At 33.8% G+C, this 25,526-nt stretch overlaps 1 protein-coding gene and 1 long non-coding RNA gene across 4 annotated transcripts in view; one reads left to right on the top strand and one right to left on the bottom strand.

Moving 5' to 3' along the window:
- LOC149478646 (uncharacterized) overlaps positions 1-25,526 on the top strand; it is a 329,584-nt gene that overhangs the window by 234,821 nt on the left and 69,237 nt on the right. The window lies entirely within an intron of this gene.
- LOC149478648 (cholesterol transporter ABCA5-like) overlaps positions 9,728-25,526 on the bottom strand; it is a 57,965-nt gene continuing 42,166 nt past the window's right edge. For 2 of the 3 annotated variants that reach the window (XM_089708630.1, XM_089708631.1), the window contains exons 22-36: positions 25,293-25,479; positions 24,711-24,827; positions 24,085-24,304; positions 23,529-23,616; positions 22,217-22,385; positions 21,260-21,418; positions 18,378-18,578; positions 16,827-16,987; positions 13,173-13,380; positions 12,703-12,794; positions 12,174-12,264; positions 11,602-11,683; positions 11,062-11,185; positions 10,690-10,853; positions 9,728-10,072 (exon numbers count right to left, since the gene is read on the bottom strand). In XM_089708630.1, coding sequence (XP_089564756.1) covers positions 9,960-10,072; positions 10,690-10,853; positions 11,062-11,185; positions 11,602-11,683; positions 12,174-12,264; positions 12,703-12,794; positions 13,173-13,380; positions 16,827-16,987; positions 18,378-18,578; positions 21,260-21,418; positions 22,217-22,385; positions 23,529-23,616; positions 24,085-24,304; positions 24,711-24,827; positions 25,293-25,479 — 2,176 coding nt within the window. In that variant the 3' untranslated portion in view covers positions 9,728-9,959. Of the gene's footprint in view, positions 10,073-10,689; positions 10,854-11,061; positions 11,186-11,601; positions 11,684-12,161; positions 12,265-12,702; positions 12,795-13,172; positions 13,381-16,826; positions 16,988-18,377; positions 18,579-21,259; positions 21,419-22,216; positions 22,386-23,528; positions 23,617-24,084; positions 24,305-24,710; positions 24,828-25,292; positions 25,480-25,526 lie in introns of all 3 variants that reach the window. The other variant, XM_089708629.1, reaches the window with a different exon arrangement.

Raw genomic sequence — 25,526 nt, 5'->3', positions numbered from 1 at the left:
GGCAGTAATGACGGTTTACATCTCTTGGGCATTGAAGCAACTAATTTTGTTCAAGTTGCATCACTAAATTGGTTCCATTCTTCGAAAATGCTTTGCAAAGTTAGTCGACGTTTGATGATCGCTTTGCCACGACTTCTTTCTTTCTTGATTTCATAAGTTTTCGATCGGATTTGAATCCGGACTGTAGGGGGGCCAATCCAAAACAGTTACAGATTGGTTCCTTAACAAGCACTTCACTACTTTTGCAGTGTGCTTAGGATCATTATCGTGTTGAAAAGTCCAAACAACAGGTAAATTTTCCTCCGCATAGGGCAGCATGGATTGCTCTTAAATATACTTGTACTGGAATTTATCCATGTTGCCTTCTGTCTTTTTGACAGGTCCAACACCAAGTCCAGAAAAACAGCGCAACACTTTGATATTTCCACCCCCATGTATGACTACTTTTTAGAGTATCTTGGATCCATTTCCTTATTAAGATGGCGTCTTACATATTGTTTTCTGACAGAATTAATCATATTAATCTTAGTTTCATGCCAAAACAGCACATGTTTCCATTCTCGTTCAGACCAGTGTTCGTATTTTGTAGCAAAGTGAAATCTTGCCTTCACATTTTGTTTTTTCAAAAGTGGTACTTTCCGAGATACTCTTCAGTGCAAGTTTTCCTCACACAGTATCCGTCTAATTGTCCTAGCAGACACCCCCTTCAAGCCTGCTGCACCATACAACTCTGAACTGTATCAGTTCCGACCCTTTAAATGGATCTTTTTAGCCAACAACACCATTTTTGAATCTTTCGGCCGAGTAGTTTTACTTGGTTTTGCTTTTCTGAGTACGTTTTCGGTCGTGTGGAACATCTTGACATGTTTTATAGCATTCATAACCATATCCTTGAAATAGTTTAATTATCATGGAAGTTAAAAATATCTTTTCTTGTGGACGAGTCGCAACTCTTGTTTTTAACCATAATAATTGATTTTAAAACTATTAAACGTGTGAATTTTAATTTTAAAAGTTAAAAATACCCAAAAAAATTATAGAGTGTCAACGATTTATGAAATTACGCGACAAATCGAAGTAAAGCACAATGCTGTTTCTTTTTATTCATAAAAAATTATAACTCATTTCTTGATGTCTTTAATTAAGTGGCCAGCTACACTTACGTTAACAAAGTTTGTGTTACATTCCCACAGAGAGCAAGTGTAGAAACTAACAAGGAATATAACTATTTTTTGTCCCTCATTTTGAAGAACATATTGTCTTATATGGTTTAATAAAAATAATACTAGATTAAATACCTTTTTCAGATAATTGTACTTCCTAATGTAAATATTTTATGGACAATTAGGGGGTGTCTTTAATTATGTGACCACCACTGTATGTGAACAATATGACGTTTATGCTTTAACTGAAACATTTTTAAATAGTAGTGTGTGTGACTCAGAGTTGTTTCCTAACGATTATGTTGTATTGCGTAAAGATCGGTGTAATGATTCAGGTTGGGGTGGTGTATTGTTAGCTATTAGAAATTGTTATGATATAAAAAATATTTGTGTTAAAAATTACATAAGTAGTTTTACCGATTGTCTCGAAATTACAGTAGCCTCGGTAAAACGCAATGGCATTAAAATAGTGTTATGTGTGTTGTATATACCACCTTGTTCTAAGGATGACATATATTATAATATTTTTAAAATATTAGAAGAATTAAGTACACGTTTCTCATCATATAAAATTGTAATATTTGGCGATTTTAACTTAAATTCAGCATCAAAAAATGTTATTTATAAATATAATAATATGATTTCCTTCAGTAAGTTGCATCAGTATAATACTATTACGAATAAGATGGGTGGAATTCTTGACCTTGTATTAAGTAATGCCAGTAGCAGGGAATTACAGGTAAGTAGTGACACACCACCACTTGTCCCCATTGACAGTTATCATCCGTCTTTGTTGGTGAAATTAGCATATTTAAGGACTTACAATATAAACGATTCATGTGTACGGTCTGGTAGTAAATTAAATGAATGGAATTTCCGTAAAGCAGATTATAATGAATTATATGCGTGCATTCAAACATTGCGTTGGGATGATGTTTATTCGTGTACTAGTGTAAATAGTGCCGTAGATAGATTTTACACACAATTATTTGACTGTTTCGATAAATGCGTCCCTAAAAAGAGACATTCTATGAATAGTTCACGATATACTTATCCGACGTGGTTCACTACGGAAGTTGTAAATAATATAAAAATTAAATATTTTAATTTAAAAAAATATAAGCAGTTTGGTCTACAGTATAACTTTGAAATGTTTAAATACTATAGAAGTAAAGTAAAAATACTTATCAATCAGGCTTATCAGAACCATATAAAAAAAATTGAAGCCAATATTAAAGATGATCCCAAGAAATTCTGGGCATTTGTAAAGGAGCAGCGGTCATCTAGTAAGTTGCGTATCGAATACGACTATGATGGTGTTAAAGTAAGTGGTATTGACGCCGCAAATGCATTCGCTAAATATTTTCAATCAGTATTTTTAAATGAAAAACCAAAACTTGATTATAAGGAGGCTTCTCTTGTATCCGGCGTTGCATCATCACGTATTTCTATTGATTACATTTCAAAATCTGATATAAAGCTTGCAATTCGGCGCCTTAAACCGCATTCGGCAGAAGGTCCGGATAATATACCTCCGTTCATTATTAAAGACTGTATATCAATTTTTATTGAACCTCTTCACTATATATTTAATTTGTCACTCCAAACAGATACGTATCCTACCGTATGGAAAACTTCGCGTGTTACACCAGTTCCAAAGAGTGGCTCCAAAGTGAGCATTGAGAACTATAGACCTATCGCGGTGCTATCTACTTTTGCTAAGCTACTTGAAATTATTTTAAATAATCACGTCTCACAACAAATAAGTTCTCGATTATCGGATTGTCAGCACGGTTTTCGTGCCCGTAGATCAACATCAACAAATTTAATAAATTTCGTCGACTACGCTTCTAAAAACTTAGATCGGAAAAAACAAATCGATGTCAGTTATTTCGACTTTAAAAAAGCGTTCGATCGCGTAGATAATGACGTCCTTTTGCGTAAATTTTCTATGATTGGTTTCACTCCCAGGCTGGTAAAATATTTTGCAGACTACCTCCGGGATCGTTTTCAATTTGTACAACTTGGTAGTTACCGTTCAGATCCATATGCAATAAATTCTGGTATCAGTCAAGGCAGTACCCTCGGCCCTACTCAATTTCTGGTAATGATCAACGATCTTCCAGATGTTATTAGTTCTTCCCAGTGTCTTATGTTTGCCGACGATCTCAAATTATACTTGGCTATAGGAAGTATTGAGGATTGTCAGGCATTACAAAACGATATAAATAGCGTCTGTGAATGGAGTAAAATCAACCGTTTAGATCTTAATGAGGCAAAATGTAAAGTAATGACTTTTACTAGGAGTAAATCCCCACATCTTTATGGCTATAAAGTTTCGGATAAGATTGTAGCTAGAGAAAATTCGATACGTGATTTAGGCGTATTATTCGATCGTACCTTAAGTTTTAATGACCACATAATTGATCTTTGCCAGAATGCATATAAAGCCCTTGGATTTATTTTTAGGCAGACTGCTCGTTTTAATGACAAAACTGTTATCATTAGCCTTTATTATGCATTTGTACGTAGTAAGCTCGAATATAACGCTATCGTGTGGAGCCCACATGAAAAAATTTACACGTTAATGATAGAGAAAATCCAACGCAAATTCTCAAGATGCCTTTTCCGCAAGATGTATGGATATTATCCCCACTTATATCCATCTTTGTACGTTACGGGGATGGTTGGAATGGATACACTGGAGCTACGACGCGAGCGCGCGCTTATGGTTCATTATTATCTGCTGTTAAATAACAAAATTGACAATCCCGTGGCACTGGGGGCCTGTGGTGTGTGGGCACCGAGCTGTTCCGTGCAGTGGCGCTCGCGGCCGCTGTTCGCGGAGAGCCTGCTCCGGACGCGAGCCGCTTGGAGTGCACCCACCCATCATGCACTCAATTTGTTGAATAAATTCTTACGTGCTAAATCTGAAGTGGACCTGTTTAATGTTAATATTGTATCGTTTGTCTCTAATTGTACCTTATTTTTAAGTCAAACTTTGTAATAATTGTTATCTTTGTGCGTGTTGGTATGTTTTGTACTGTAAGTCAAAGATGAATAAATAAATAAATAAATAAATAAATAAATAAATAACTATGCATGCACTCAGTTTGATTTCAATAGATATTTTTTTATTCGCTATGTTAATGGTATTAGTCGTAATGCGCATAGGTCCAGTTTTTCATATTCTTTGATACAGTTTTTTGCGTCTCATAGAATTCCTAAGCGTACCTACTTATACACCGAACTGTTACACCTAACTACTCAGTGAAATAGCGCTAAGTCCTAGCTGCAAGACGCAAGAGTCTTGCAGGCTATGTCTTGTTCTTGCTCAAGTCTTGCACGGTCAGTCTTGGTCTTGGTCTTGCTAAAAATACGCGGTCTTGTTCTTGGTCTTGGTCTTGCAAAAACGCAAGAACAAAACCAAGACTGCAAGACCAAGGCTGAATTTGGGCAACACTACAGTCCGCTCCTATTTGTCTAAGTGTGATGATAATATTATAATGCCTATGTCCTATATTCTTCCTCGATAAATGGACTATTTAACAATGAAATTTTATTTCTAATCGGATGCGTGTTTCCTGAGATTAGCGGAATCAAGTAACCAAAGATGAAAATCCATGGAGGGTTGTCGCGTAAGAACCACAGGACAGTTCTTTGGCATATTATGATATATTATGTAGTTAGATTTAAGTTACAGATTATGTAATATTGACAATATGATTTTAAAAGAGCAACTATGGAGTTTCTTGCCGGTTCTTCTCCATAGATACTGCTTTCCGAATCGGTGGTAAATGTTAAAAATACTTATGTAATGACGATTCGAAAGTGCTACTTAAAGTAGTCTAATTGAATAAATAAATGTTTGAGTTTGAGTTTGAGTTTCAAACAAACAAACTCTTCAGCTTTAAAATATTAGCGTGGTATTATTAAAAGTTTATTTTCAATTTTCGATTCTGAATTAATCGGCCAATGTGATATTAGCCTTTGTGTTACCGAGGACTATAATTAAGTAACAATGAAGTTCTATCAAAATCGGTGCAGTAGTTTTTGCGATAAAGCTGGACAACAGACAGACACTTTTAAATGTTTTTTTTGCTTGTATTACCTACTTGTATGTATTGTATGAAAAGAAGTATGTATTCTTTAGTTATTTATTCGACGTACAAAATGGCACTCTACATCAGTTTTATTGTACTTACCTATAGAGTCTATAGTATGTATATGTAAGTATGGATATCGATTTAGAGTTCAGGGTAAAAATAAAACACACGTTTATATCATAATTCTTGTTTTCTTATAACAATTCTACTATTCAGATGCGTTCAACAATTTTTCGCAATGTTTGTTAAACTGCAAAACATACTATCGACGATTACTAAACGAAATCTAAAAACATAATTGTAGGTATGCAAAAAAAGAAAAACAAATATGCGGCTGGATGCTTTTCTGTTGATCTTATAAATTTGAAAATAAATTATATGAACGTTTCTGTATAAGGCATAGGTACGTGTTACATTGGCTGTCAATTATTATTGAAAAAACACTGACTCCATTTTCTAAAAACCCCCAAATTAAATATTACATGCGGGCAAAGCTAATATTTTTTAAGTAATTTTCGTCAAAATCATCTGCTTAATTTCTGTCGTGTTTCTATTATTGTGATTTTTAAGCTATTGCATAGCTTCTATCGCGGGCCTTGAGCGCGGGGATCGAATCCAGAAATTCCGTAACGAAAAAACCTCACGCTCCCCACTCCGACGGGCACGGAGGTGTGGCTTGAAGGCATAGCATGCAATAGCTTTACCGCGGCAGTCCCCGAGTGCCACACGTCTTTTTTTTGTAGTTGTAAAAACATCCAGTCGCTTAAATGCAGTTAAACATTTAAAATGGACATGGTGTAATGTACATATTAAATTACACTTTCTCAAATTAGTTAGTAGTACGCTGGATTAGTTATTTCCAGAAAAATAAAATAATTATTCGTGCCACGCCAAATCCAACGTACTATTAGTCAGAGAAGTTCAAGTTCTTTAAAAGCAGTAAAAAGCTGTTGTCTATACACAGAAAACAGAAGTTACCAAGTGTATACACAGCTTTTCATTACTTCAAAGTTCAACAGTGTACATGAATCTTAACAGCATTTTTCATCATGTAGGTATTTTTCTTTTAGATCATTTGTCTCTATAACGCGTTACGCGACATTTTAATTTAGATCTCTTAATTTTGAATGCTAGCAAAACTTACACGATGAAGCTGTAATACAAAGATGTTAATACAGTAATCAAAATCATGCTCGACCATTGTACAAATGTTAAATAGTGTAGCATCAGTCACAGAAAACAGAATAAAACATGGCAACCCTTTCTCTTCATATGCCAATTTGACAGATATTAAGATATTATTTCTGAGTAAAAAAATCTGCAATAGGTACCTCACCTCAGAGGAATTACCTCACACACATTAATGACAAAAGAAAATGAACATGATTTTCAAGATAAACATGACAGATAATATTTTAATGCAGTGTACAAAGGCCAGCCCCAAAATGAAACATTTTTAAATGAACAATAAAAATTCTACTTGAACATGAAACAAGCACGAAGCATCCACGAGTATTTAAAATTGCCATTATAAAAATGTTAAATTATTAGCAAACTTTTGTCAAAACTGTTATATTATATTATTTTGTATATGTCCAATATTACACAATCTATCTATGTACTATCTATTGCCTCGTGGTGGCAAATGACTAGAAATAATCACAATTCAAATAAAAAATTGCAATATTACGCTAAAACCTTTCTGTACAATGAATGCGAAGTTTTGTCAAAATTTATCGTTCAGAAAATGGCATATTTTTTATTGACCTTTTTTCATCAAGAGTCATTTAATTCATCCCCAGATTATACCTAAATACAGATTTTTTACATACTTTACTATAACTTTTCCACTGTAGGTCTTAGATCATTAAGTAATCATTACTTAATGATCATTACTTAATGATCTAAGCTGTAGGTGAACGAACTTTTAATTCGAACTCGAACTTTTTAATAACTGGATATTTGCCTGCATTTACCTTGTTAAAGGACTAAAAGTTATAACTCCTTAAATATTTATTTATTTCGAATAAATTTCGACAAACATTCGCTGCTCTTGTTCATACTGCTTACTTAATAACTAGCGGTTGATTAAATCAAAATACTTATGATCGACTAGCAGATGTCTAATTATTATTATTATAGCAATTATTTTAGGCTTGATTAGTCATAGGGGTCCATGATCCCATGTCTCGTGACGTAATATTTATGAATGGAGTATAATTATTCAATTTAAGACCGATTTTTCATTTTTCTCAACATATTTTGAGGTATTAACCAAGTTTTGACAGTTCTTGTAACTGTCATTTTGACATTGACATTATCCTGTCAGTGTCAAATTTTGACAGTTCTAACAAAACCTGTCAAACTACACTCCCTCGATTAGTCAATGAAAAATCAGTAGATTGGTGTTCGGACAGTTCGGATTTATTAGATCTAATGCACAGATAAAAAAGTCAAAACACGATCGTTCAATATAATTATTATTATTACATGAATATTATAATGAAGAGTTCAGTTATCACAAGTCAACGACTCTATTAACATTACGCTAGTGTTTTAAATTAAGCGCCATTTGTGCGCAATTTTAAGCTGTCATGTTTGAGTTGCTGTCAACTTTGTCCAACGTGACATGAATATATGCAATTACTGAAAGTTAATTTTCCCCTTTTTAAAACCTCACTTCCAGTTCAGAAAGAAATTGTTTCGTGTAAAGTTTCTTTAAGAAATTGCGTTTATTCAAGTACGTTGTTATTTTTAAATTGCGTCTTATTTTTTTTACAGCTAGCAACATTTACTTACTCGCCAATTCTAAATTAACAATTTACTAACGACACTGTATTCCCGCTAAGGAAAAAACACAAATTACCCAATCCAAATACATACAAAAGTGTCTTTTTCTATTTGCTAAGGTTACTTATCTAAATTTGACTTTTCAAAATAACATAAGTATTTAATTTTTAGTCTACGGGTTGTGTGCACATGTTTTTTTATAAAACTTACATTACCCAACCCAATTTTTTGAATATTAAAATCGTATGGGTAGTTTAACAAAGAAAAAAATAATTCTGGCGTAATTTGAAAAAATATTAAAACTTTTTAATACTTTCAAAGCATTTCAATTTGGTTTATATTTACGGACAATTATTTTTTAAATCGATATCATTGAAATCAATTTTCATAAATTATCTTTTGAGAAAATAATAAAACGCCTTAGTTGTTTTAACGATTTTAAATTAATATTCCTAAATACGCATATCGCCATACTTTTAATACCTAATTTATTTGCGTGTTTTGTACTGACGATAACAGCGAATTCAATCTATCAGCAGTTTGAAATCTGTCAATAAGGGCCCATCCCATTTTGACTAATTACATAGACTATATAATCGAAATTTGGTGTTCTTACTAACTCTGAGTTAGATTTCCAAATATAATTAATACTTATTAAGAATGAAGTAGCATTGGGATAATTTCGGACGATGGGTAGTTTCAAAAATTGGATTAACCTCAAAATATTCTTTTATTATAATATTCTATATCAATTTAGGTATTATTTGGCTGACATCTAACAGTGCGTTTACATCAAACGAGCGAATTCATTCTTACACCAATATCTCAAATTATTTTAGTGCAAACAGGCGTCGAGCATTCTTTCGTTGTTCGAACACTAGTTCGAAACTATTATAACCAATGTTCGAATACAACACGGAATACGAGTTTTCGTTTAAACTAAAATATCACGAAAGAATGCTCTTGCTCTAGTTCTATGTTCGTTTGATGTAAATGCACCGTTATGTTAATATTCTATACTGGTATTCATCATTTTGAATATATTGTTTCAGTAGTGTTTTTCACAGTAGTGCTACCCTTAGCCAATTTTTTTAAAATTCTAATTTATATCGAAAAATCACAATTTTTGAAATTACGCCATTCTTAATTACCTCAATGCATGGGTAAGGTTATAAAATATTGTATCGTTACATGAACATTATGTCAAATACTACCTATTCTCTCATTGGAAACATACAAAAGCTTAAAATCAAACAAATCTACTTATTTTAAAGCGGTTATGTTACAGTTAGAAGCACTTCGACGGTTAATTTACTTGACGTTGATTTTTATATTATAATCAAATGTATTTATTGACATAAAATAAAAACTATTAAATAAAGACAATACTCTTAGTCATTTCATACATAGTTCATCCGTTTACAAAATAGGAAAGATTGTATGAATACCAATACATAAAATTCTAAGTTCTTGTTCAGAAAGATTTACGGCATAGTTATCTAAAAAACTTTTTTCTGCCTGTAAACGTTTTCAAATCACTATTATGTTTCTCTCCTACATACATATATGCCAAATGAATTGAAACTGAAAGAGACAAAACCCACCCACCTATTTACTACCACCCACATATTATTTTTATCGACTGTCCAACTTCCATACAAACTTTCCCGTAACTTCCCCTATTTCGTCGCAAGATGGCGCTGTATCAAACATAGGTAAGTTACCATGACGTCAGCAGAATTATTATTATTTCTTTATAGGTCAAGTAGCGTCATTAATTTTTCACACTAGAATTAATACTGCTTAAAGACTTCATAGTAACCCATGAAATACAAAATGTCAAATTGATAAATTTATTGAAAAACAAAATAACGTCAAGTAAATCGACCGTGTTATATAACTAATGCTCTTGGTCCGAAGACTCGACGTTCTCGGTTTGCGCAAACTTCAGGAACACCTGCTCTAGAGTTGTCTGGCTGAAGCTGTATTCGACTATGTTCAGTCTTTCCTTCGCTGGAAATAGAAAAAATAAATTTCTGTGTCAGGAGGATTTTTGTTTGTTTTTTTTTAGCACGATTAGCCAATTTAAAATTCTAAACTGAAGAATTTTAAACCGTTTCTGTAAGAGGTGAGATAGATTCTAATTAATTGTAAGAGCGACATTGGACACCTATATCAAAATTATGAAGAGCAATCGACAACTATTCATATATTAGTAATAGTCTTGTTCTGATATTTTTTCTAAAAGAATTCTAATGTGATTAATTATTATTAATCTGCCCACTAATGGACGGTGGACCATTTTTCAATCAATTAAACCATTAAAAATTTTGCCAATTCAAATCATTAGCTTTGTCTGTCCCCATCAATATTTCTTTCCAAACACATTAAAACCGAGCATAAACCACCATATACACTCTGCCAGGGGCGAATTATGACTTCGTTATTCCCAGTCAGTTTGCGCCGTGAATTGAATTGACTGGCAAATTCATATAATACCATAATTAACCATGGCTGGTTATTGCGATCATATAAATTTGGCAGTAATTTCAATTCCCAGCGTTATCTGTCTGGAAATAAAGAGGTCATACGGCCCCAGTTTAACTAAAACCAACCACCCAAATACTAACCAGCCTCAATCTGCTGGAAACAGTCCGCCAAGCTAGACACAGACCGCTGTGGGACACTGAACACCAGCCGTTCAGCGAAGCTCTCCTCCAGTTCCGCTGCTGGAAACAGCCGAGCGACCAGCGCTACTGCTGCTTCTGCGCTTGCACCACCGCTTGACTCCGTGCTAAAGACAAGTATCGTAAATTAATAAAAAATCGATAATAATGAACCACTACAAATAATGTAAATTATATAATAATAATATCGAAATAGGAACCAAGAAACAAAGAAATAAACAAGAAATAAAACAATATAATATCTATATTGGCAAAGAAGTTTCATTTCTGACACGTGTGTTCGGCACACACGCTTTTTATTAAATAATTATTTACCGTTGGTGATGATGCCGCAATGGAGGTGCGCTGCCCACGAGTGGTGTGTGAATACTGACGTCTACTGCATCTGCTTCTCCTTCCACTTCCACTTCAGCTGTTACGGAACCACCGCCTGAACCACCTGTATTTTTTATTATATGATTAGACAGAAAATGACAAAAAACTTTTTAAAAATACTTGAGAAGATAGTGTGACAAAATTTATTTTTTAAGAAAATTTTCTTTATCGTAAATTCAAAACTAATTATTGAGTCTAGATTGACAGAATATTGTTTTGTTATTCAATACACATACAGAAATTTTGATTGATGTAACCGTGAAATATTGAAAGCATCGGGATTACTATTAATTTTTTCATTCATTAATTACTTCTCAATCGTAAATATTTAACTTGGTGTGGTATATTAAATTGATAAATACACAAATAAAATACTTCATTTTCATTTTTAATACCTCAAGACTTTATTTACATTTTATTTTATGCTACACTCTGTATGTATAGATTTTATTTTTGACATTATTGACAATTTTTGTTTACCTTCATCCGCTTCACCTAACGAGGGCGAGTTGTTACCAGACCGCAACGGAGAGGGTGACATCGACATGTCAGACTCCATCATCTGAAAATTATTATAATAATTATTTAACTTCGTTTTTGAAATTATTTTCTCTTGCCAAAATATTTTGACTTAGGCGGGTTTCTCTTTCTTGAAGACGATACAACTTACTTAAATAGAAAACAATTGGGTCGATTAAAGATATATTTTTATTCATAACTAACTTTCCGTCTGCGGTTTTGCCTGCATTGTCCATAACTTAACAAATTATAATATACTAGCTTTCCGCTCGCGGCTTCGCCCGCGTTTTAAAGAAAAATCAGCATAGTTACCGTTCTCGTGGGATTTCAGGGATAAAACTGAAATGTTCATCCAAGTTACCCTCTATACGTGTGCTAAATTTCATTGTAATCGGTTCAGTAGTTTTTGCGTGAAAGAGTAACAAAACACACACATACACATCAATCCTCACAAACTTTCGCATTTATAATATTAGTAGGAAGTAGGAAGGATAGGATTATTATTGTATTTATGTAATTACTTTGATAGGTACCGTTTGCTTGTGGTTATTCTGTCCAATCTTCATCTCTAGCGTGTAGCCCGCGCCGTACAAATTCTTGAGGTGCTGTGTTGAGCCAACACACCTAAAGGAAAAAATTAACGTCTATAAAACAAGTTTCAAATCAAATCAAATGTTAATAGTTTTGTTTAGAGACAAAAAATGCTTTTTATTTTTTATTGGGTTCTAATCTATTTCTATGGAGAATTTTATCGAAATCGTTCTAGCAGTTTTGGTATTCACACAAAACACCAAATACATATTTGATTTAACAATACTTAAGATTTTTTTAAAGACTTATGACACTATAACTTCCGCTAAAATTATCTCTTGTTTTCATCATGCACAAACAATGAATGGTAACATAAAATTAGTTTAATCATAGAATAATTGCTGTTATACTCTGGAGTAAGACTTATTATTGCTTGGTGAAATCCACCCTAAGAATGAATGCTAATCTATTCTATTATAATATTACTTTTTGCTTTATCTTTGGTTTATTTAGATAAAATGTTTGCCTCACCGCAGACCTCCCTTGACCATGATCCCAACTCGGGAACACAAAGCATCGGCCTCCTCCATGGAATGTGTTGTGAGTATAGCACCTTTCCTACCCTGAAATACATTGACATAGAGGTTCATTTATTTGGGACCAAAATAAAAATACAGTAAAGAAAGGATTGAGCAGGTTAAAAAATAATATATTTATATTTTCTAATTTAGCCATCATATTTAAACAATCAATATCACACACTAAAAGCCTAGAGTTAATCTTTGCCGCAGAGTGCATATGCTGTATGTGAAATAGTTGTACAGGTTTTTAATTAGGTTATCAAATACTAATATCTATTTAGCCAATTTAGTTAGCGGAGTCATATCACCAGAATCGCCTCAAAAACTTCGCAATAAACTTCTTAATTATCTAAGAACCTTTGATACGACCCTGAAATGTCTTCCAATTTAACATTTTTGTATTCTTATCAATCTATTTACCTGGAAGCTAGCCAATATAGTGTCCCACAGGAACCTCTTGCTCCTGGGGTCCATCCCCGTGGAGGGCTCATCCAGCAACACCACCCGGGGGCTGCCCACCATCGCCAGGGCAAAGGACAGCTTCCGTCGAGTGCCTCCAGAACATTCATCTGCGTTCTTGTTTGCGTGCTCCATTATTTGGAGACCGTTTAGGTATGCGTCTACTATCCTGAAAAGTATTGGTAAATAAACACATCAATAACAGTCAAATAAGGTATTTTTTAGTGGGAAAATTATTATTAATTGTATTGTATTAGAGCAATAACTAAAATGCGTGAACATAAGCGTGCGACGCATGCCACCAGAATATTCGTCTGCGTTCTTGTTTGCGTGCTCCATTATTTGGAGACCCTATAGAAATCAATTATTATAATACTATATCGATACTAATATTATAAATGCGAAAGTAACTCTGTCTGTCTGTCTGTTACTCATCACGCCTAAACTACTGAACCAATTTGCATGTTTGGTAGGTATGGGGATATTTTGATCCCCGAGAAAGGAGGCTACCTTTTATTGCGAAATATGTACCACGGGCGAAGCCGGAGCGGACGACTAGTAAAGACTATATATACTATACTAAACTATATCTTATACAGGGTGGCCCGTTTATAGTGGTCCAAAAATTTTTTTCAGCTTGAGAGCATCATGAGTAATCATTTCAAACAAACTTTAGTTAAGCGAAAACTTATGGTTTAGAAATTATGATTTTTTTTATAAATAATCCGGAGTTTCAATATTTTTGTCACAAAACCACTCTGTTATGAAAACTACTGGACCGAATTGAATGAAATTTGGTATAGGTATAGCGCAATAACCTACCTATCGCACTATAGGCTCATCTTGTGTAAATAATTAGACTGCATTTTTTTATTTTAACTTTTTCTGTAGTTTTTTGAATTTCTCGGCAAAATATGGATTTTTCGAAAAAATCCTGTGAAAAAAAAATGTACCACCAAGATTTTGCTGGTACTGCTAAAAACTACCTTAACATGGGGTTATTCTTGACACAAAAAATCATAGTTGTCCTTCGATTGTAACATCTTCAAAAACAACATCATGTACATTAACACATGGAAATCGAAAAATTACGAAATTTACCATAATTTAATTTTAATCATTTGGAACTAAGTTTGGAACGGCCAATTTTTGGTTAAAGAACCATATTATATTGCCATAAAAGTCATTACAAATCAGTATTCACATGGCTATAAAACTTGAAATGAATGAAATAAAATTTTAACCTGCCAGGCAAGATAACTTAACTTTATTCTAATGTCAATTTATTGAGTTTTTTTTTGTTGTTTAGTTTTTATGATTAAATCTTAATAAAAGGTTTGGAGAATTAATAAAACAACATAAATATTAATTAACATATTGTTTATTTTTTACAAAAGGTTTTTCTGCATTTGCGTAAGAAATTTCTTCGCAGCCTTTTAAATGGCTGCCGGCTTTCTTTAATGGCTGTTATAGCCACTTGAATTTATGCCTATAAATAACCCTAAATTCATTATACATAGGTACATTTGTATACCAATTTATGGTATTATACCATTTATTACCATAGGTTCGTACCTAAAAATACAAGTGGATATAACAGCCATTAAAGAAAGCCGGCAGCCATTTAATAGGCTGCGAAGAAATTTCTTACGCAGATGCAGATTATGTTTAGCGAAAGGCGGACGGCATTTTGAAAACCTTTTGTAAAAAATAAACAATATGTTAATTAATATTTTTTTTTATAAATTCTCCAAACCTTTTATTAAGATTTAAACATAAAAACTAAACAACAAAAAAACTCAATAAATTGACATTAAAATAAAGTTACGTTATCTTGGCTGGCAGGTTAAAATTTTATTTCATTCAAATAGTTTTATAGCCATGTGAATACTGATTTGTTAGGACTTTTATGGCAATATATGGTTCTTTAATCAAAAATTGGCCGTTCCAAATGATTAAAATTAAATTATGGTAAATTTCGTAATTTTTCGATTTCCATGTGTTAATGTACATGATGTTGTTTTTGAAGATGTTACAATCGAAGGACAACTATGATTTTTTGTGTCAAGAATAACCCTATGTTAAGGTAGTTTTTAGCAGTACCAGCAAAATCTTGGTGGTACATTTTTTTTTCACAGGATTTTTTCGAAAAATCCATATATTGCCGAGAAATTCAAAAAACTACAGAAAAAGTTAAAATAAAAAAATGCAGTCTAATTATTTACACAAGATGAGCCTATAGTGCGATAGGTAGGTTATTGCGCTATACCTATACCAAATTTCATTCAATTCGGTCTAGTAGTTTTCATAACAGAGTTGTTTTGTGACAAAAATATTGAAACTCCGGATTATTTATAAAAAAAATCATAATTTCTAAACCATAAGTTTTCGCTTAACTAAAGTTTGTTTGAAATGATTACTCATGATGCTCTCAAGCTGAAAAAAATTTTTGGACCACTATAAACGGGCCACCCTGTATATAAAAATGAATCGCAAAATGTGTTGGTAAGCGCATAACTCGAGAACGGCTGAACCGATTTCGATAAATCTTTTTTTATTATATTCCTTGAAGTACGAGGATGGTTTTTATGTAGAGAAAACGAAAATATGTACCACGGGCGAAGCCGGGGCGGACCACTTGTACTATATATAAAGAGGAAAAGTTTGTAAGTATGTATGTATGTATGGTTTTCACGCATAAACTACTGGACCGATTTCAAAAATTCTTTCACCATTAGAAAGCTGCATCTTTACTGAGCAACATAGGCTATATTGCATTTTCAAAAAAAATAGAGATCCTTACCAAAAATGCAATAATGTAACCCAAGGTGTAAAAAAATCCTCAATAAAACTTCTGTCATCGCATGCGCTGCGGAATCTATTGAAGATAGAACAAAAAAATGTTCTACGGTATTATAGAATGGATCAATATCTACAAGAAAGTCCGCGATACCATATGTCCATCTTCAGTAGTTATGTTACTACAACAACTTTTTTACGTTTTCAAAGTAAATAGAAGTGCCGACAGTAATCAAACCATGTTATCCATACACATATATTAATCCTTATCCCATTAAATGATGTTTTATTATAGACTGTTTCAATACCAGCAAAATACTTTTTAAATGAAAAGAATTGGATATTCCATTCAAAAGATATAACGAATTTTTAAAAGTGTCAATCTACAGAAAATAGTAGGTATACTGTTCGAGCAGGCCGTAGTGCGGGGGTCACGGAGGAATTCTACCAATATGCGTCTTGACGGAACACAGTGGGGTTTTGGTCGGTAGGAATCCGACATAACCCACGGCCCCTCCCCCGGAGGCCGTGGGTATCTATGAAAGATTTCCCCACTAAAACAAAAAAAAAAGAAAAAATAGGCCGTAGTGCGGGACGGGGTAAAGGTGATTTTCATGTGATTAAAAATTAAACCTATAGTCCGACCTATAGTAGACTTTTCACTGTAACGATATCGCTATCTATGCGGGTGAAACCGCAGGGCATTGCTAGTACTTTATAAATTTGATTATGATGAAGTGTACACATGATGTAAGGTCGAACATTACCATCATAATGATTTGTAAGGTCGATAACATTATAAACATTGATCCTAACCTTGGTGTATCCGCCTTGCTAATCCCGCGTATAGCGGCGTAACACTCAATATGCTCTCGGATGGTGACGTTCTTCCACAACGCGTCGTGTTGCGGGCAGTAACCGAGTAATTGGAACGCACTAGATTGTACTTCTTCTATGCTCTTGCCACCGAGCATTACCTGGAAGAAAATTATTTATTTAGCCAAAACAATATACATAAAAATCTGGCAAACGCAAATCTTGAAATATTCATAAGGACAATTCGTTTATTATCAATTCAAATTCAAATTCAAGTTGGTACTATGCTTCTAATTCATTCTTCAAATACTAGAAGCATAGTACCAACTAAATCAATGCAACGTTTTTATGTTAATTTTTTATTATTTTGACTAACTTAACACGTTCACTGCGGCACCTAAAATGCCAAACTTACCGTTGTTGCGGCATGTCTTCCATACTTCACATCGGCAAGTTCACCACTGTGCGTCATGAGCCATTTTTATCACATCGCACCTTCTGACTTTGAAGGTTAATAATTTCATGAAATTTCAAGATATTTCAAAAAAATTTTTTTCAGATAATAGTATATATAGTCTAGTATATACCGCATGAATAGCTTTTAGTTTGACCGAATAGTTTAAAAGATATGAGGGAAAATGTAAACCCCTGATTTTGTGAAAAATTATTTGCCATCCCGCACTGCGTTGATACGGCATGTTTACAGTAATAGCGATGGGAAACACTGTAAAATAAAACATCGATATCGATATAAATCAATTTTGTATATTTCAGTCTGTTTGTTAACAGATAACGAGATCGTCGATACAAAAAAAAACACATATAAAACAAGGTACTTGATAGAGTACTATCAGGAAATTGTTCAGTAACTTTTGTTTTAATTTGTTCAGTAACTTTTGTTTTAATGTTTTATATTATTTTCACAACTGTCATCACATTTTTGCATTTATGCTACGAAATAAAAGAAAGTAAAAAAACTAAAGCCTTTAAGGTATCATTGTCATTTAAAAAAACTCAAAAGAAAAGTGATTCGGTCCTGGTGCATCACTATGCGAGACTGACACGCGGCGCGCTCGCAGTACAGTGCGGCATGAGGTGCTTGTCCATGGCAAAATATTTGACATGCCGCACACAAAAGAAACGGTTTCTTTTCTATGCGTTGGTCCAATATTTTGCCATACGATTTTTAAACGAAATTGAGTCCTACTTCAAACTGTGATCACAAAAATATATTTGTCTCTTTTCTAGTCATTGATTAACATATAAAAAACCTCGCCGCACCACGGTGAAAACTGCGATTTTGGGCGCCGCACTGTGGTGTAGTCGCTGATGGCCAGATACTGGACATGCCGCAGTGAACGTGTTAACTATCTATTTGACAAAATTTATTTATGTTCAAAAGTTAATATCATCATTCAAATCTGATTCTATAAGTATCGTAAAGCAAATTGTCGACACAGGTAATTGGGTATTTTATTCTAGAAATTGACCCCGTTTCAAATTCGACTTTATCATTCTAACGAATTTTTTAATTTCCACTGCAATACTTACTGTGCCGTTAGTCAACCGCTCTTCAGCAGTAACAATCTTCATAGTGGTAGTCTTCCCAGCGCCATTATGGCCCAATAGGCCAAACACCTCACCGCCATGCACGGCCAATGACAAACGCGCTACAGCAGCCCGCTTCCCGCTATCTTTGTCACCGCACCATGTTACTTCGGAATTCCTTATTTTGTATTCTTTACGAAGATTCTGGAAAGGAACTTTTGATTTAGAGCAAGAATTTTTGTCAAACGCAGTTTTTAGCCATGAAGTATGCATTTTAAATTCTTAATTTAATATATTTGGCATAAATTATTTTATTCACGTTATTATTAATACACTAGCTGTGCCCGCGACTTCGTCCGCGTGGAATAGTGACTGCATAGTAGTTACTACTTAACACACAATTATTGAGTAAACACGTCTTGAAACACGTACTATCATATACAACTAAATTATAAGTACTTACACATTATTATAAAGTTAAGAAATAAAATAAATAATAACACAAAAGAACTGTTAGTAAAATTTATTACTAAACTGAGCTATAAAACTTAGGTACAGAAGAGTTCAAAATTTCCAGGATGTGGTTATTCTCCGGCTCCCATATTCGATATTCCTTCTACTTTCACAGACTTTCAACTTTTCCCTTTCACCCCTAATAAATGGCAGAACCGATTTTGATCTAAACCATGTCTAATCATACCTATATATTATGTACATGTCATATCCTTTCGTTTGGTACTCTATTTGGATTATTTATCTCCACTATCACCCCTAAGGTGCCCTATATGTAATAAACAGATTAACCAATTTTGATAAAACATGACTAATTGTACTTTTACTATAGGTATATACTTTTACCGCTATAAATCAATAAATGGATGAACCGATTTTTATTAAATATGCCTCATCATACTTCTCACGTCAGGTCATGCCCTTTCATTTGATATGCCACTTGGGTATATTATTTGACAACTTTTATTCCCACTTTTATACCTATATCCAATAAATGGATGAACCAATTTTGATAAAATATGTCTTATTGTACTTTACACGTCATGTCTTTCATTAGATAAGTCACTTGAGTAAATTTGATAAGATTTATTTATTTATTCCCACTTTTACCCCTATATCAAATAAATGGATGAACCGATTTTGATAACATTGGACTACTTAATTGTTTCTGACAGGTCGTCTTTTTTCATTTGATATATCACTTGGGTATAACAGACAGCATTCGTTTTTCTCATTCCCACTTTTGCCCTACATATAATTATTGGATGAACCGATTTTGATTAAATATGCCTCATTATACTTCTCACGTCAGGTCATGCCCTTTCATTTGATATGCCACTTGGGTATATTCGACAACTTTTATTCCCACTTTTATAGCTACATATTATATCCAATAAATGGATGAACGAATTTTGATAAAATATAATGTCTTATTGTACTTTACACGTCATGTCTTTCATTAGATACGTCACTTGAGTATATTTGATAAAATTCATTTATTTATTCCCACTTTTACCCCTATATCAAATAAATGGATGAACCGATTTTGATAAAATTTGACTAATTGTTTCTGACATGTCGTCTATTTTCATTTGATATATCACTTGGGTATAACCTACATTAACAACCTACATTAACAACTAACATTCGTTTTTTTCATTCCCACTTACCCCTATATAATATAATAAACAACTAATGTAACAAAAAAACGCATCTAATTCGTATTACTCGTTAGCGAGCTACGGTGGCACAGACAGACATGTAAACACACATAGCGGACATAACACCCCTCTTTTTGCGTCGGGGGTTAAGAATATAATACCTACGACATTATTTCAAAGACCTTTTATATAGAAAATTTACCTAGAAGTAACCATAATGCTATTTGTGCAGGTTTTAGACTTATGAGCAAAAATATAAATAAAGGTCCTTTGACCCCCCCCTTAGCATAACCACCCCCCCCCCACGCTTGGGGACTTTCGATATGATCATCTGGACATGTCAAGGAATAACTTTAGCGTATAATTTACGTAATAAAGTAATTCATGTATAGATTGCCTTAGCAAATGTTCGCTGTGATTACTTAAATGGTCATAACTTTTTTATTTATGAACCGATTGACATGAAATAAACACTAAATGTTAAATGAAGCTTACCACAATTATTAGTGAAAACCGCATCTAAATCGGATAAGCCGTTTCTGAGATTAGCGTGTTCAAACATACAGACAAACAGACAAACCGACAAACAGACAAACAGACAAAAATTTTTTTAACAACAGTTTTGGGTTTGGGATCGATTTAGTAATAACCCCTGCTAATTTTTTTTTACATATTTTCATTGTACAGACACCACTTTTCTAGAATTTTATTATATGTATTGATGATATTCTAAAAGAGGAAAGCTTTAATTGTTTCTAATTTATATGTAACCGGATAACGTTCAGGCAAACATTATTTCTTAATTTTTCACCAATGCAAAGCTTTGTTATTTTCAAGTCACCTAGTCTATATATTCAACTAGAGGTCCGCCCCGGCTTCGCCCGTGGTACATATTTCGCAATAAAAGGTAGCCTATGTCCTTTCTCGGGTATCAAAATATCTCCATACCAAATTTAATGCAAATTGGTTCAGTAGTTTAGGCGTGATTGAGTAACAGACAGACAGATAGAGTTACTTTCGCATTTATAATATTAGTATGGATTAGCCTCGTGTCGCAGAATCAAACTTAAACTTAGAACAATTAAAGATCTACTGTTAAAATAATTATAAAAACAGTTAACACCTAACAAATTCTTTTCTCTACAGTCTACACTATTGTTTAGATGACGTCATCATGACGTCGCATTAAAACAATGACGTCATCACACTCACATGTACAAGCAAAGCAGGTAATTGCTGCGCCTGCTTGCTCTGTATCTGCTGCAGTATGTTCGCGACCCGGCGTCTCTCGCGTCGCACATCTTCGTCCTCTCCCACTTCACCACCGGCTTCTGATTCTGAGTCTGGCTTGTCTGGCTCGATTTTCTTTCGCTGTTGATTGAAAGTTGCTTAGGTTTCACGTTGGTTGTAAAATAATCAATGGTTTTGTAGACAAGATTATACATATTTTTAAATTACTAGTATCTTCATAATGATTTGTATTATTTATTGATGCTTATAATTAAATCATAAGTGAAATACTTATTTTCAGTTTACGAAATTCTCCGTGTTCATCGATATTATTGATCAAAGGTACTAATCGTTTCTTATCGTTTACAAATTAAATAACCGCATTAGAATCCTTATTTAAAGTACAGTGTTACGTAGTAATGGTGTTGTCGTATGCACGGTCGATGCTTCTACATAATAGTAATTAAATAAGAAAACAATGTTTTTAGAATCATCAAGAATTTTTATTGAATATGGAATTGGAACTATTATATTGTATCTATTTTCCTGCAAAAATTAGTTTCATATATCGTTTCAATTTCCAACTATTATTTATACTAACCGCAAAAAATAGTAAATAAGAATTTTTGAAGTGAAACTTCTTTATCGGGGTTGGAAACAAATTTAGTGTAACATTTTTTCGTTACGCGTGACATTTTTCCGTTACGCGCCATCTTTTTCTTATCCCTACAACGCGTGATTCGACGTTTTTCTGTAAAGTTGCATATATAGTAAATTATTTTTTTAAAAAATAAGGTCATATTGAAGTTTCACTTCTTACGTGTGTACACTAGTACACGCACACATTTTTTTTATGATTAAGGAACTATTATAATTATTATGTCTATTTTCCCACAAAAATTGGTTTCATACACCATTTCAATTCCCTATCCCACTAACCGGACATATCCTAGCGCCCGACTTCAGCCTGTCGGCCGCCAACAGTGCAGCACCACAGAGCGGCACGTGCAGCACCATGGCGCCGATCAGCACCCACACCTCCGCGGTGAAGTAGCTGGACAGCGCGGGCACTGTGCACGGCCCGCTCAGGTTGCAGGTTAGGTACACCCTGGACGTGATGGTGTCAAATATAAAATAATCAAATCATCTTTATTTGGTTCTAACAACATTAAAAGGTTACAAAACTTATTTATACTACACAAAGAACATAGTGATGTCCCATGTCCCCTAGTGGGGTAAGGGGCAGATGCAATATACATCTGTTTCACTGATCGATTTTCTTTAGGGACAAGTAGGTGATCAGCCTTCTGTGTCCTGCCAGACCGAGACATTTTTTTTTAACTTCGTCTCCACCGGGAATCGAACCCAGGACCCCACGGTGTTACGCTCACGCGTCAACCACTGTACCAAGAAGGCGGTCACACAAAGAACATACAGTAGAGGATAACGTTGTGAGAAACTGGTGCCTGAAATAGACTACATAGATAAATTTATATTTATCTGTCTAGTATTTGTTTGGCGTCTAGAATGCATGTGCACCACGATCAAATCGTGTCGATTTATGTGGTGTTTCTTCTGTATGCTTAATGTATGTTTATTTTTCTATCAATAAATGGTTTAAAAAAAAAAAATAGAAGTCTGAGGTACATGTCACCAGCCCCCCTCGCGGATATCATACAGTGTGATTGTATAGTCGTGATTATAGTGGTCATAATTGTAATCGTAATCTTAGTCGAAGTCGTAGTTATTGTCATAATTATCATCATTTTTTTGCGAGAAAAACTTCTACTGTTATTCTAATAATATTGCAAGGAATGGAATTGAGTTCGTAACTATAAGCAGGTCGGTTGAGTTTACTTGGACGATTGGACGAAGGTAAGGCCAGTGCCTTAGTTCGTCTTAATTAGGAAGCACATCAGCTCTCTTCAGTCTGTGTATACTTTTAGGCTGTAAAAGTATGTGTGATAATGGGTTTGGGTGTGATGTCAAACGATCTCTGTATTTAGCTGTATAGCGTTTTGCTTCATCAGTGACTGTGGGCATTTCCAGATATTCGTGGATTTCTGAATTGCGGGCGTACCATGGAGCAGCTGATATCGATCTTAGAATATTGTTCTGTGTTCTTTGAAGGCAGTTTATATTGGATTTGCTGGCCGATGACCACAACTGAATACCGGAATTTAAGTGTTTGACAGTAAATATTTCTTTCTTCCAATAAGATCATAATCTAATTAAATGTTATAATTCTTACCTATCCACATAATAAATAATGGCGTACGGTATGTACATAACGTCTAAGAAACTGAAGAGCGTGTGGAGGTAGAACGCTATTTCATTACCTGAAAATAATACAATCAGTTAAATTTCCATTCCACATTATGTGAAAGAAAAATTAAAGTAAATGCCAAAATATTTCAAATGTTTTATGTTTCAGCGGTCTTATCCACACTTTTTATTTCAATAAATGAAAAATACCAGACCATATAACCATCTCTTCAAATACATAAAAAAAAAGACGGGTTGCACTCCGGGAGTGCATGCAGAAGTGAAAACTTGATTATTAAAACGTTCAGCATGTTTGATATTTTGGAATGGTATCCGTCTTACGCATGGAATATAAGGGCTAAAAAAAAACAAAACATCCGTCTTACGCTTTTTCGATCAGGCCACGTGTCCTGACGCGAGTTTAAGATTTTATACCCAACGCCGCTAAAGAAGTTTTCACTTCAAAAAAAACTATTTCTTCGTAAACAAAAGACAAATATTTACCTATACATGTAAGAATCTTTTCTTGTTCAAAAACTCACCCCACTTAAAAGTATCCAAACAGGCGACCATAACGAACGGAATAACTCCAACCCAGGTGGTAATATTAGGCATGATACTCTGTGCGGAATCCATCTTGTCGAAGATGTAAGAGAGACAGGTGTTAAACAAAATGGCGGAAGGACTGTACAACATGAGGAGCCCTGTGAGCATGGTAATCGCAGATCCGTTTGTTAAGCTTGGAATATCGTTAATGATTACCTGGAAAACGATAAATAAATTAAAGAATTGGTTGTTTGTAAAGTAGGTTTACGATCGAGATGTTTACGTGATAACGTCTTATTGGTGGTAGCGCTCGAGATGAGACGGGAGATCGGTCCGTCTCTCTCTCGTTATACCTGCGATCGCACTCGTGAGGTTTTGGTGTGACACAAGTTTCTGTACATGTCACCCGACTAAAACGATTTTAAAAACGTTATCACGTTAAAAAGAAGTAAAGAGAGTAAACAAAAATATAGTACGCAAGAAAAGTTATAAAAATACTCTTGTTAAAAGTTATACGAAGAAAGTTTTGCAGCAGAACAAGAATATCGATTATCTAATATCGTAAAATTTAATCCAATATAAGAAAACACTTTCATAAAAAATAATAAGTGAATATACTTACAAGTATCAATACACCAACACTCGTTAGAATCATGATGAAGATAAGAATGGTGAAGTACGTAAGGAAATACATACTCATGGAGAGACCATTCACTCGCAACTGATTCTTTGCCTTAATCTACGAAATAAGTATAGTTAGAATAAAATATATAGTTTCAAAATAAATGTTTATGTACAAACAAATTTCATAAAATATTAACAATATACATATTCCATCAGGACGTCTTTAATAGTTTTATTGGCATATTTTTAGGTGTTATTTGACTTAGGGCCGATTTTTCAATGCTTGTATAAAATTTATTCGTCGAATAATGTATAAAACTACCATTTTAAAAACGTATTCTAATTGCCCGTATTTGACAGTTTACGTGACATTTTAATATTATCGTGTAATACTTTATTGGCCGGATAAATTTTACCCAAGCATTGAAAAATCGGCCCTTAAATAATTTATAACATTGCAATTTCATTACCACCAAAAGATGATTTTACATTTAATCATTTACATATAACATAAACAACAGCGGACCAAGAGTAGAACCTTGGAAACCCCCATACAAAATCAACCAAAATTCAAACTTACCTCTCTATCATAAACAATATCAACAGCCAATGTAACAGGAACTAACGCGAATATCATTCCCATAAAGATGGCGCACACAACACTACCGAGATTAAATTCTTCCGGCTGTTCTGTTTGTTGGAACGGATGCGTCAAAACTTCTATAGGCCTGAAGTTTTCTAATTGCCCTGACGCTGACATTAAAACCCTGGAATTATCAATACACATGTATAAAGTTTTAATACGTAAAAAGTA

This window comes from Colias philodice, chromosome 21 (genome assembly GCF_061535455.1).
Source record: "Colias philodice isolate Cphi_HAF_F1 chromosome 21, ilColPhil1 Martin Lab GWU primary, whole genome shotgun sequence".
NCBI classification, from domain to species: domain Eukaryota; kingdom Metazoa; phylum Arthropoda; class Insecta; order Lepidoptera; family Pieridae; genus Colias; species Colias philodice.
Note: the sequence above shows the minus strand (reverse complement) of the source record. Positions and strands in the feature narration are given on the sequence as shown.